Source organism: Protobothrops mucrosquamatus, unplaced genomic scaffold, assembly GCF_001527695.2.
Source record: "Protobothrops mucrosquamatus isolate PMUCROS unplaced genomic scaffold, P.Mucros_1.0 scaffold_35, whole genome shotgun sequence".
Lineage (NCBI taxonomy): Eukaryota > Metazoa > Chordata > Lepidosauria > Squamata > Viperidae > Protobothrops > Protobothrops mucrosquamatus.
The window spans coordinates 567,875-581,402 of NW_015386111.1; the positions used below are offsets into that span (position 1 = coordinate 567,875).

A 13,528-nucleotide genomic window follows, 5' to 3' on the forward strand; every position below is an offset into this window, starting at 1 on the left:
GGGCATGAGTGACCGTGCGTAGGGCGTCCCGGTCCAGAAACGGCCGCAACTGGCGAATCAGGCGAACCTGATAAAACGCTCCCCTGGTCACGGCCGACAACTGGTCGTCCAATGTCAACCGTGAATCCAGGAGAACACCCAAGTTGCGGACCCGATCTGAGGGGGCCAAAGTTTCGCCCCCTATAGTCAGCGATGGAATGTGTTCCATCTGAATAAGGCTACTTATTATCTCATTGTAAGATACAGTGTAACTCAATGTAGACCAGGTCAAATCCATTCCTCTTTTTTAGATTAGATTTAGATTATTTAGGTTATTATTTTAATATAATAAATAGTAGATGTTGAATAATAAAGGAAGGAAAATGGTTTGGTGGTTAAAAAATAAAGGAAATATACCGAATGAAAAATGTATGGCACTTACCTGGACACTAACACTACCCTGCAGCTTTAATTGAAGTTTGATCATATCAACTTCAGTTGATGAACAAAGTTGCCGGAGTTCTGCATTTTTTTTATTCATTTCATCAATGGCTACCTCAATAGGATTTAAATCTTTGTATTGTTGATACATTATGGGAATCCGTTTTTTTACATATGGAAAACAATTTATAACTAGAGACAAAAAAATAATTAATATGATTAAGTATGTGGTTAATTTCAATCACAAAGTTTTGAAAACAAAACACTATTTTTTAACTGTTAATGTAATTCTTTTTATATTGGAACTAAGTAGATTTTGCCTAAAATGCACATTCTAAAAAAAAATCACCACTTTGGAAATTAGTGCTTCTTTTTGTGTCACCTCTGCAGAAAATCCTTAACACAGCTATCCCTGAATAACAATTAAGTATCAACAAATGATGTAATGCTTTTTTAAAAAATCCACTCCTTATTTAGCTTTTTTCCCATGAAAAGTGCTGCTGCTAGATTTCAGATCCCAGTTGCAAAATGATGAAACTCCAGGTAAAAGCATTTAAAAAGCTATGGTGATGTCAAAAGGATCTTATAAAAACATCATGATGCCATCATACAGATGCCCATATAAATGCCCTTGATCATGTAATCCCCTATAACGTTTCAGCTATATACTGGATACCAGATTATTTCTTGGTGTAATTATATCCTTTAAGGTCACAATAGCTGTGACTAAAGTAATAAAAAAAAGTCTCCTTCCATGTTAGTCTGCATATTGTAAGATGAATCTATTGTACAGCACTCTGAGTCAAAAGGACTAGCATGAGAAGATTATAATCCTACTTTTCCTAAAAGGTTAGATTGCTTTGTTTTTTTCTTTCTTCTATCAACGCATATGCATTTCTTTTTAAAATTTTTTTTATTCTACTGCTTCTAAAGTGTATTTTTTTCCTGTAGGCCTTATCCTTTGTACTTCATGGTACTTTTTTCTGATCAATTAATTTTTCTTGATTTTACTGATGTTCATTTCACTAATTTTTCATTTTTATTTCTTGAATTGTTTTTTCTACATTAATTGATTTATATTAATCAGCTGGTTCAAGTATAGTAAAAATTGAGAGCAATTTACAGATTGTCATCTAAGAAACCAGGATGTTTTGGTTTCTTGCTGTGAAAGAAACATCTCTAACGCTATCCAATCTTACTTGAGCAATCAATAATCATGGTGCAAGAGTAGTCATGAGTCAGCATATAAGCTGGCCTTGACATATTAGTAACTGAACTTATGGCAATTGAGAGGCAATAAAAACCAAGTGCTGTAGCAAAATCAGCTCTTTGTAGGGTTACATTTGTTTAAAAGGACAGGACATGAATAAAAAATGAGACTCGAGCATGCTTATAATGTGAATGTCTGACATATTACCATAAATCAAAAGGGATTTAAAAATGTGAAAAGACACAAAATAATCTTTTCCACTAGAATTGTTGCAAATGATGCTTTAATGCCTGGTTTAAAGAATCAGACCTTCTTAAGAAACCTAGGTAGCCTCTTCCAAAGAGAGAAAATCTGAACTATAAAATTCAAAATAACACTGTCGTGGCTTAGAACATTATAGAAGTAATCTGTATTTATCACAGAATGCTCTCACTACAGAGCTATCATCAATCCCAGCATTACTTTTAGTGAATGTATTGGGATGATAAAATACTATTTTCATAAAATGATACCTACTTTTGCAATTGTAAAGTGGTATTTTAAAGCATATATTATATCTAACATTGTCTGGTGATTTTTGCCTTGGGGGATTGGTACTAATTGTAGTTGCTATTAAATAACACATCTTATTAGCTCACTCCTTACACCCTGTTTGCACTGCCTCTCTAAGATCCTAATAAAACATGAACTACATTCATATTTATAAGAATGTGACTCTAATTTCCTTCAGGACTCCCAGCTAAACAGTTCAAAGTCAGCATAAAAGTAGAATAATGTTTACAGCATCTCCTGTATTAGTTTCCAACACTCATAAGTTTATACAAGTGCCTGAATAGAGTTAATATGATTGTTTCAATCCTACATATCCTTGGTAGAAAAAAAAAACCTATACCAATTTCCTGCAAAATGGAATTGAGAGTTGGTAAGACATAATCGCATCAAACCTTTAATAAGACAAGAGATTGCTGTAAAATTTGAGGGGAAGAAAATAAGTTCAGTTTGGAGGCGGGTGGGTGACAGGAGAAACAAGTGCTGCATTTTCTCTGCACTACCTGTAAGAATGATGCGTCGTTTACACTGCTCTTCCACTCCACCTCGTCTTTTACCCAGCTGAGTAAAAGGCATCTCAAACATAAATCGCCGGATGTTGTGATTTCTTTCAAACTCCGTTTTTCTCTCCTGCAATTCCTTTTCTTCAAAGTATGGAACTACATGTGTAACTTGAATATAAGCATATTTTGAGTCCAAATCCTTAGGATTTACCTTCAAAAATTGTAGATAATACAATGGTGTTATGAATATATAATTGGTTATTATTTTAAGGCTTGATGTAATACTTTCACGACAACTAAAAACATACTATTTTGTGGGAAAATTGACATAAAAACTTTGACATATTCAGTAGTACTACTAAGCTCAGCCTAGCTTTATTACAATCATTGAACCAAAGTCTTATTTTATTTTATTTAAGCAATAGCAACAGAAGATATGGTTCAATTTATTTATTAGGTTTACTATATTTAGATTTTGTTACAGCTTCTTCAGTTCTTAATAAAATAATATGTAGTCCTACTTTGTCAGAATCCTGGATCATCCTGACATTTTCAGATCCAAATTTATCTGAGTAGAGCTTTTGTAGCCTCTGGGAAATTTCTGAAAGAGATGTGAGCTTAGGTTCTTTGTAAATATATTCTTTTCCATCCTCATCTTCAAAGAATCCCTTTAGAAAAAAAATAACACAGAATAGTTAAATTCTGATCATATAAATATTCAATATTTAATGCAAAGTCAGTCTTTAATGTCAAGGATGAAGGAAAAAAAATATTGAAGAATATAAAGCAGTGAGAGTGCATTAATGAATACACACCACTATGTAGTGAATGTTGTAATTATATGTGATGTTAAGGTTAATGTTTTCAGGAACATACATTTTTTTCAAAACATTGTTCGTATGCCTGTTTCACATACCAAAGCACTAGCCCATGCTTAAAATGTTTATGTTATTTTGAAGTTTCATCACGTCATGCAGTACAACCCAAGTTAATTTTAAATCAAGGGTTAATTTAACTGAATTCTGTCTTATTTTTAGGAAATGCTATAGATCATCATTGTTCACATACATGTGATTTATTTATTTATTTTGAATAGGTTCCATGGAAGGTGAAACAGGTATTTTCATCTAGAAAGCCGATCTATTGTTTTATAAATTACAGAAATAAATATCTGTATTTGAAAATGAAATGGTGCAGGGAATACAACATGGAATGTTTAAAATGCAGACTAAATTGACAACAATATCCACACCAGACTAAGCTTGTATGCAGTAATTTTTACTGCACTGCTCACTTTAAAAACCAATATTTGTAATTACCTCCACATCTGTTTCACTGTCTGTAAACTGGTATTGCTATAGTCATAAGAGACAATAGAATAAATGGAGCGTTATATGTTTCAGTCCTGTCATAATTTAATTTCTATCACCAACACACATTTTTCTCCAATGTGCACATATATTTATATACACAATTTACTTTATTTGGTTGCAAAGGAAATATATATATATCACGCTAAATTTGTGAGTATGCCTAAGTACAGAGACATGTTTTCCAAGTGAAATTATATATTTTCATAAAAACAGAGAAAAAAAACTTCTCCAGATCAGAACACCAAGTAATATGTTTAATAATTTTATATTGATATTATTAGAAAACTTACCGCTGCCTTAAGAAAGTAATCATAAAGAAAAAAGAAAAAAGCATAAAGTTTACTGATGAAAAGATTGTCCTTTCCAGAATACAATTGTTAGTTCTATACACATTAATTGAAAGTACATGCAAATAGAAAGAGACACAACAGATTTTAAAAGCATGCTGTTATGATACAGGTAGACTTTGCTTAACAACTGCCCTGTTGTTTAGTGACCGTTCAAAGTTACAATGGTGCTGAAAAAGTAACTTTACAACCAATCCTTTACAACCATGTTCATGATCATTGCAGTGGCCCTGCAGTGACATAATGAACATTTGGGCACTTTACAATCAGCAGGAATTTACAACCGTCGCAGAATATCGGCAGACATGTGATTGCCACTTGTGCACTTCACAACCAGCTTCCAACAAGCAGACTCTCTGGTGAAGTTGGCAGTAAAATTGCAAGTCACTCTCATGTGTTGTCTCACTTAACAACTGGGGTGAGTTGTTTAACGACTGAATGAGAAGTGACAGATGTCCATCACAATCATATCATGTTTCATTTAGCGACTGCATCGCTTAGTGATATAGTTGCCAGTCTCAATTGTGGTTGCTAAGTGAGAGCTACCTGTATATTGCATTCTTTCAGGTGTTTAGTTGGTACTGTAGCAAAGGCTACAGCAGAGAGTGCTCACCTGTCCGAAAAAGGCAACTCTGAAATACGTTCCCAACAATCTCTTTCCTGTGTGCATAACTTCGGTAACTTTGCTATATGCCCGGTGCAATGTGTCATAGAGATGAGCTAACTTCTAAAAATAGATGGAAAATGTTTTTGTAAATAAAGACATGAATACATTTGGGTTATTAGAAATAGAATAAAATGAATTATTTACTTAAGTTTTAAAAATTCAAAACCAGGTTTTCTTAAAATAGAACAAAAAAGGGTTTCATGTTAAATTAACTTTTTAAATTACTAGCAGTGATGTCTGTTGAAAAACCCAACGTTCCCAATTTCATTAAGTTAGGCAGGACTATATAGAAACTGAATAAATTAACTGTAATCACCTCAAGTCTATAAAGATGTATAGAAAAAGATAGTCCTCTTAATATGAGTTTGATAGTTGAGATAGTCCTCAACTTACAACCATTCATTTGGTGACCATTTGAAGTTACAACGGCACTGAAAAAGTGACTTATGACTATTTTTCACACTTATGACCATTGAGGCATCCCCACAGGCACACACCCAAAATTTGGATGCTTGGCAACTAACATGCATTTATGACAACTGCAGTCTCCTGGGATCATGTGATCACCTTCTAACAAGCAGAGAAGCCAGATTCACTTAACAACTAACTTTATGACAGCAGTGATTCATTTAACAATTGTGGCAAGAAAGGTCATAAAATGGGGCAAAACTCACGTAACAATTGTCTTGCTTAGCAATGGAAATTTTGGGCTCAACTGTGGTCATCAGTTAAGGATTGCCTATGCACACATTTGGAGGGTGGGGAGATTGGTAGCAATATGCAAGTGCCATTTTTATTGCCTTCTTTCAGGATTTTTTTTTTCTCTTTTCTTCTTTTGTTTATACTTCCCAGTCTAATGTACAGCCCTGGTGTTTCTCTTCAAGTACAAGTAGTCCCCAAGTTACAACCCTAATGGAGTTCTGCTCATTAGGGTCTGAGGACAAAACAATGTTAAATGAACTGCCTCGAGTAACAACCAGAAGACAAGTAGAGTGCAGCTAGGACTTAAAAGTCTAGTCCAGGGGTAGTCAACCTTGGCTCTTTTATGACTCGTGGACTTCAATTCCCAGAATTCCTGAGCCAGCTTAGCTGGCTCAGGAAAGAGCCAAGGTTGACTACCCCTGGTCTAGCCCATTGTTTCTCAATCTTGGGCATTTTAAGATGTGTGGTCTTCAACTCCCAGAGTTAGCAAAGGGTCACCACCTCCAATATGCACTACATAAACATGACAACATAAAATGGCATATACCCACATACCCACATATATTTTATGACACAGAGAAGCTTTGCTTTGCAGGGTCCCCATGGACAGCTAATGGGCGGACCGCTGAACAGCAGAGAAAGTTCTGCAAGCAGCCGCCATTTCGGTAAGAATTGTGGGGGTGCTGCAAAGAGCGACTGCTTCTAGGAGGCATGGGAAACAGGGGTAAGCACTGCAGGGGATGACCCCAATCCTCAGTAGATTTTTTTAGGGTGTTGTATAGCATGATTTAGCTATGTGATAACTTGCAGTACATGTTTTCTATCCTCATTCTAAATAGAAAAATAATATTGGCCTATTTTAAAGGGCATCTGAGATAACTCCTGAAATAGAAAAGTGTTTTTTACAGAAAGTAAAGAACTGGTTTTTGTTTTGTTTTTTCTTTGTTGACATAAGTGTTTCAGATTTATTTATTAGACTATGTGCTCAACTATGAAGCCAATCCATTGCCTAAGCAATGCAGGGGATGGCATTGCAGCATCCCCATGTTCTTTCAAAGTCTGGCATAACTTTGAAACAGGTTGGTGTGTAGTTCATTGTTTTGAACAGTTGTTTAATGGCCTGTCATTTCTCGAGGACTACCTGTATAACCAAATCTGATCCATGGTCAGCTAGTTCTCAGAACTAGGCATTATTTTGAATATACTACAACATCCCCCCAGAGATCCGGATTATTCCGGATCTCCCCTCCTTCCGCCGTGCCCTCAAGACATGGCTTTTCCATCAAGCGGGATTGGCCTAGGGGGGGGATTTTATAGGGATTTTAAAATATTAAACTTAATACAGGTTATTTAATATATATTTTAATTTGGCTTTTAGAGATATCTATTGCATTGTACTGTTTTTATTTACCTGTAAGCCGCCCTGAGTCCCTCGGGAGAAGGGCGGGGTATAAATGGGATTAAATAAATAAATAAATAAATAAATTAAATAAATTAATACCTCAAAATCTCTTCGTTTTTCATAAACAGGAATTATAAGTTTAAATATATCAGCAATCAGTTCATAACGTTCAGCCTTCCAAAGACCATCTGCACATTGTTCTAATAATTCCATCAATATTTCCTAGTTACAGAAAGGATGACAAGCAAATTGTCATTAATAGAAATTAAGCTTTACCAATCTTTATGAAGGAAAAATAAAATTATAGATGCAATTTTTATATTATTAATGAATTTATCTATCTCATATTTAAGCAATAGCAATATACAACAAATATTCTAATAAAATTTTGTTCCGATATTCAAGAAACAAACAGGAATGACAATTAATATTCAAAATGTATTTGATTTATATTTTTAACTCAGTTTGATCTTTGTTTGATCAATATAATGCAGAACATAACATTCAATGTTTTTATTTTAATGTAAATTAAAAGAATTTTCCATTTACCTCCGTTCCCTTAGAAACAGAATAGCAGAATCATAATTATTACCTATTAAATTAACTGATAACATTCCTAATAGTGAGCTTTCGTATTGGTTTATCATCAACTTGATATCAGTATTCCTAGAATACATACATATCTTTAATAGGGTCTAGAGTTCATGTGATTATCATAAGGTAAAGTTCATGAGTTAAAAATGGGCTCAGCAGAGTACGTGCAATAATTATCAGCTAAGCTAAGCAATTATTCCCTATGCTGCAAAATGTTTTAATCTGAAAATAATAAGCATAAAGATCAAATCCAGATATCTTTCTAGAATAGTTGATGGCAATCAACGTTATTTTCATGTAGGTAGCATGTTTACTTATTCATACAAACTATTTCTAGATCATATAACAGAAGCTGCTTTAAGTTAAAACATTTTTAAATACAATATAGCAAATCATGTTTGAAACTATATGCAGTTTTAAAAATATGGAAATGTGAAATTTTCATATTTCTTACAGGTTGCATTAGTCTTATCAAATCAGCTAATTAAATTAACATGATAGAAAATCATCAAGTCTTAGCTTGGTTCCTTTGTGGTTTCATTCTCTCAACTGTGAAATATGATACATTATTTCTTATATTTGGTAGTGAAGGATTTTAAGCTTGTTTTATAGTTTGTAAAAATGTGAGTTTTAAAAGATTTCACTGACTCTTTCAGAGTCTCTTTTTAATTTTCAAAGCGTTTTTCTAAAAAAAAGTTCCCTGACTTATGATTGTTTTTAGCAATAAATGTACAGCTTAGGAACTGTAATAAATAAATGAATTAAAAATGTAATGTTATTTGACAACTCTATTTGAGCTAGTCAATAAAACAGATATTTCAGATGTAGAAAACCAAAACTTATAAGTATCTATAAACTAAGTTTGCATACTTCATTAAAGTGAACCCCTTGCATTCCCACATCTTCCATCATTGAGGCCTCTTCTTCTATATTTGGAGTGATTACTCTGAAGCTGCTACAACCTTGTCTAAACATTCCTAAACGTATAGGAAAAACATGAAGAAAAATGCACAAATTAATCTTAAACAATTAGAACAGCAGAGAAAGTTCTGCAAGCAGCCGCCATTTCGGTAAGAATTGTGGGGGTGCTGCAAAGAGCGACTGCTTCTAGGAGGCATGGGAAACAGGGCTAAGCACTGCAGGGGATGACCCCAATCCTCAGTAGATTTTTTTAGGGTGTTGTATAGCATGATTTAGCTATGTGATAACTTGCAGTACATGTTTTCTATCCTCATTCTAAATAGAAAAATAATATTGGCCTATTTTAAAGGGCATCTGAGATAACTCCTGAAATAGAAAAGTGTATTTTACAGAAAGTAAAGAACTGGTTTTTGTTTTGTTTTTTCTTTGTTGACATAAGTGTTTCAGATTTATTTATTAGACTATGTGAAATATGATACATTATTTCTTATATTTGGTAGTGAAGGATTTTAAGCTTGTTTTATAGTTTGTAAAAATATGAGTTTTAAAAGATTTCACTGACTCTTTCAGAGTCTCTTTTTAATTTTCAAAGCATTTTTCTAAAAAAAAGTTCCCTGACTTATGATTGTTTTTAGCAATAAATGTACAGCTTAGGAACTATATTTGGAGTGATTACTCTGAAGCTGCTACAACCTTGTCTAAACATTCCTAAACGTATAGGAAAAACATGAAGAAAAATGCACAAATTAATCTTAAACAATTAGAGAGAGAGAATCTAAATCCCACAGATGAATAAAAATAGTCTGATAGCTATTGGTAAATAGTTCAGTTGTGAGTTTTGTATAATTGTGTCATGATATATTGAGAAAGCAGTATTATCAGATATTGGGAGTATTAAAACTATTTGTAATATTTTCTTCCAAAAAATGAGCAGTTCAACTGACTGCTGTTCTTGAAGACTACAAAACAGAAACATGGAATTAATTCATGGTAACAAAAACAGCAACAAGGAAATTTGGGCAAAGGGCCGACCTATCAGAAAGGTGTCTTGAGTCTCAAGCCGATTCTACAAGGATACCTACTAGTTAAGTAGCAGTCCATGATCTTTCAAGACTAAGACTGAACAATGGAAAGTCCTTTTATAAGATAGGCAATTTGGGAGGTGGGTGGTAGGTGGGCAGTATTAAGGTTCACGCTCACCCAGAAATACAGGTATTATAATGTTACTGTCATAGCCAGAACTGTGTGAATTGTCTCTGACATATCATGGAGTGGCTTTAAGCATTATGGCTGCATCATGTGGAAAATAGTTGTGAAAATAATGCCTCAGTTTCAGTTATTTTCCTCTAAATTTTATAGTTAAGTAAAGAGAAGCATTAAATTTTGGAGAATAAAAAAAGTCTTCTCCTCTCTTGCTCACTTTTATGATCTACACTTCTCCATTATCTTTGCCACAACTGCTGTCTAATCTGCTTTGACCTATATTTTCTTATTTTAATATTTTAATATACAGGTAGTCCTCGACTTACAACAGTCATTTAGTGACCGTTCAAAGTTACAATGGCATTGAAAATAGGGACTTATGACCCTTTTTTACACTTATGACTGTTGCAGCATCCCATAGTCACTTGATTTACATTCGGATGCTTCACAACAGACTCATATTTATGACGGTTGCAATGTTCAGGAGTCATGTGATCCCCATTTGCAACCTTCTGACAAGCAAAGTCAGTGGAGAAACCAGATTCACTTAACAACCATGTTACTAATTTAACCACTGCAGTGATTCACTTAACAAATGTGGTAAAAAAAAGTTCTAAAATGAGGCAAAACTCACTTAACAAATTTCTCATTTAACAACATAAATGTTGGGCTCAATTGTGGTCGTAAGTTGAGGACTATCTGTATAGGCTTCTCAGGGAATACACAGCCTAGGTTTTTACATATGGAAATGTGGCAATGTCTCAAAAATCACTAATCCTCACTAGATTCTTTAGGATGCTGTGTAGAGCGATTTAGCTATCTGATGACTTGCAGTCAATATTTTCTACCCTCATTCTAAATAGGAAAAATAATATTACCACATTTCAAAGGGCATCTTATATAACTGAAATAGAAAAGTGTGTTTTACAGAAAGAACTGATTTTTATTTTGTTTTTTTTCTATGTAGCCTTAAGTGTTTCAGATGATTAGGGGACTGGAGGCCAAAGCATATAAGGAACGGCTGCTGGAATTGGGTATGTCTAGTTTAATGAAGAGAAGGACGAGGGGGGACATGATAGCAGTGTTCCAACATCTCAGGGGCTGCCACAAAGAAGAGGGAATGAAGCTATTTTCCAAAGCGCCTGAAGGCAGGACAAGAAGCCACGGGTGGAAACTAATCAAGGAGAGAAGCAACCTAGAACCAAGGAGAAACTTCCTGACAGAACAATTAACCAGTGGAACAACCTGCCTCCAGAAGTGGTGAATGCTCCAACACTGGAAGTTTTTAAGAAGAGACTGGACAGCCATTTGTCTGAAATGGTATAGGGTTTCCTGCCTAAGCAGGGGGTTGGACTAGATGACCTCCAAGGTCCCTTCCAACTTTACTATTATTATTATTATAGATTTATTTATTACACTACATGATAACCTGGGTGCCGAAGTATGAAGTCAACTCATTTCCTATGGATACTATGTATTTTAAAAATAACATTTCCTAGGTTTTTTGAAAAGGCTGCCATGAATATAATAAACTAACATTCTGTATTATTTTTAATATATTTTAAAATATTTTACTGCCCAAAAATAACGATGCATACCTTTCCGTAGAAGGTATTCAGCCACCAAAGCTGCTACATGAACATAGCATATTGCTGCCTAGATTATGAAAAGAAAGGACAATAATGATAAATTCAGGATTGTAAGATTCAAGTAACGGAAGAGGCAAATGATGTTTAGCACTAAGCTATTTATTTGTTCAGGAACTTATTTCAGAAAAAAAAACACTATTTCCGTAGATAAAAGTTTGTTTTATGTTCTTCAAAGGCAAGTATATAGATAATGCAACTTTCTTCTTAAACTGAAATGAAGCTTCCCACATTTTAACATTCTTATTTAAAAAAAGATTTAATTACTTCAACTTTTTAAAAAATTATGAAACAGAACTATGAGATCACTTTAAGATATTTTCTTTTGGCTTACCTCTGAAAAATCTCCATTTTTAACATGAATTTTTGCCATGCTATCCAACCAGGTTTTCCTGAGCTCAGGCGTACTAGCGTAAGACTTGGCCAGACTATACTGAAGATCCACTAGCATTTCTGGATCATTTTCATGTTCTTTCATTTGTGCAGTAGCCATTAGGACTGTACGGATGCGTTTGGTCAAATCTTTTACATCAGAAGGAAAGGTAGTGTGCTGTAATTGAAATAATATGATAAATAATATGAGCACAAACAAGGGCCACAAAAGATGAGTAAACTGCAATGTACACATCCAATATAGATAAAAATCATCTTTAGGCATTTGCCTGAATGCATATAGATGAAAAGCAGAGGGAAGCTGGGTGAAAATGCTGGTTCCACTCCATACTCTATTCAACTTGCATGTGTTAAGTTGTACTCTGAAGAAAACAACTCTTTGCATGATTCAGAACTCTGCAGTACTAGAAATTCAACATGCAGATATTCTAAATACATTTAAGGGATTTCATGTAAAACCTCTCTTTGACTTCTTAGCTAACATTGTGGATTTCACAGTCTATAGAGACTCCTGCATTAAATAATCAGAGTTGTAAGTTCATTTACTATAAATTGGTTCACAAATCTTTATCAGAGTTACAGAGAGTCAGGCATTTGCAGCACTGAAATTTCAGCCAACAGTCCATATTCAGTATCAGACTTCAAGGGATGAGACTGTGAAATGTAAAGAATGATGAAACGGAACCTTGACAAGAACAAATTTATTTTTGAATTTTCTCACTGTTGGAGATATTTAAGGCTCCAAATGTCAAAGATTAACTTTGTCAATATGGTAAATTTTTCTCAGTAAGACTGAATTTCCATATGCAAAGTAGTTTTGGAGTCCATAGGATGTAGTAAAACTGACTGCACTGCTGTTGTTCAAGCTGATATATAGTAATTGATATAAACAAATTTACATTTCTAGAAGTCTTAGTGTGTTGCTTCCCCTCAAATACAAGAAGCTTAGACTAAAGCAAGCCAGTAAGAAGAAGTGCAACCATCTGGATAAAGGGGAATAAACTTCCAATAGCAGTTTGCAAGTTCCAAGTACCTAAGTAATGTCAATTGAAAAATTCTACATTCCACATTTTACAAACCTTAATATATTTGTCACTGTTTGCACAGTTATTAATAATGGAAAGGGACTGCTGAAATCTTGTTCCTCCAATTCCAGCAACATCTGCAATCAGCTGACTCACAGAAATGATAACCTATTAAGATGCAAAAGCACAATTTTGATTACTCATCAATATCCAAAATTCAAGAATTTGTAATTCATCTTATAACTTCAGCATGAAAGCATACAGTAAAATTTAAATTAGCAACCATAATTTTCCATACAAATATTGCTTTTAAAGCAATTTCAGCCAACAGCAACTGCTTTCAAAGAAATATTCGTACCAGAAAGTAGGGCATTTATTTTTTCCTGCTATTTAACATTTATTTTTGCAAATATCATTGCCACATTATCAAGTCATATCGAATCTTACTTACGGAAATTACAATTTAAAGACAGAATTTAAAAATAGATAAAATAAATTGATTTTCCAAATGATATGCAAGAAATTAAAAATATACATGAAGTAAAGCTAAGTAAGATCCTGGCCTGAATATAT

At 33.9% G+C, this 13,528-nt stretch overlaps 1 protein-coding gene across 1 annotated transcript in view; it reads right to left on the reverse strand.

Annotated features, from left to right (window-relative positions):
- The window catches only part of DOCK9 (dedicator of cytokinesis 9), a 92,746-nt gene that overhangs the window by 6,007 nt on the left and 73,211 nt on the right, over positions 1-13,528 (reverse strand). Inside the window, exons 42-50 of the mRNA XM_015810146.1 lie at positions 13,010-13,123; positions 11,872-12,087; positions 11,490-11,547; positions 8,638-8,744; positions 7,273-7,395; positions 5,016-5,129; positions 3,204-3,350; positions 2,683-2,893; positions 422-612 (exon numbers count right to left, since the gene is read on the reverse strand). Coding sequence (XP_015665632.1) covers positions 422-612; positions 2,683-2,893; positions 3,204-3,350; positions 5,016-5,129; positions 7,273-7,395; positions 8,638-8,744; positions 11,490-11,547; positions 11,872-12,087; positions 13,010-13,123 — 1,281 coding nt within the window. The remainder of the gene's footprint in view (positions 1-421; positions 613-2,682; positions 2,894-3,203; positions 3,351-5,015; positions 5,130-7,272; positions 7,396-8,637; positions 8,745-11,489; positions 11,548-11,871; positions 12,088-13,009; positions 13,124-13,528) is intronic.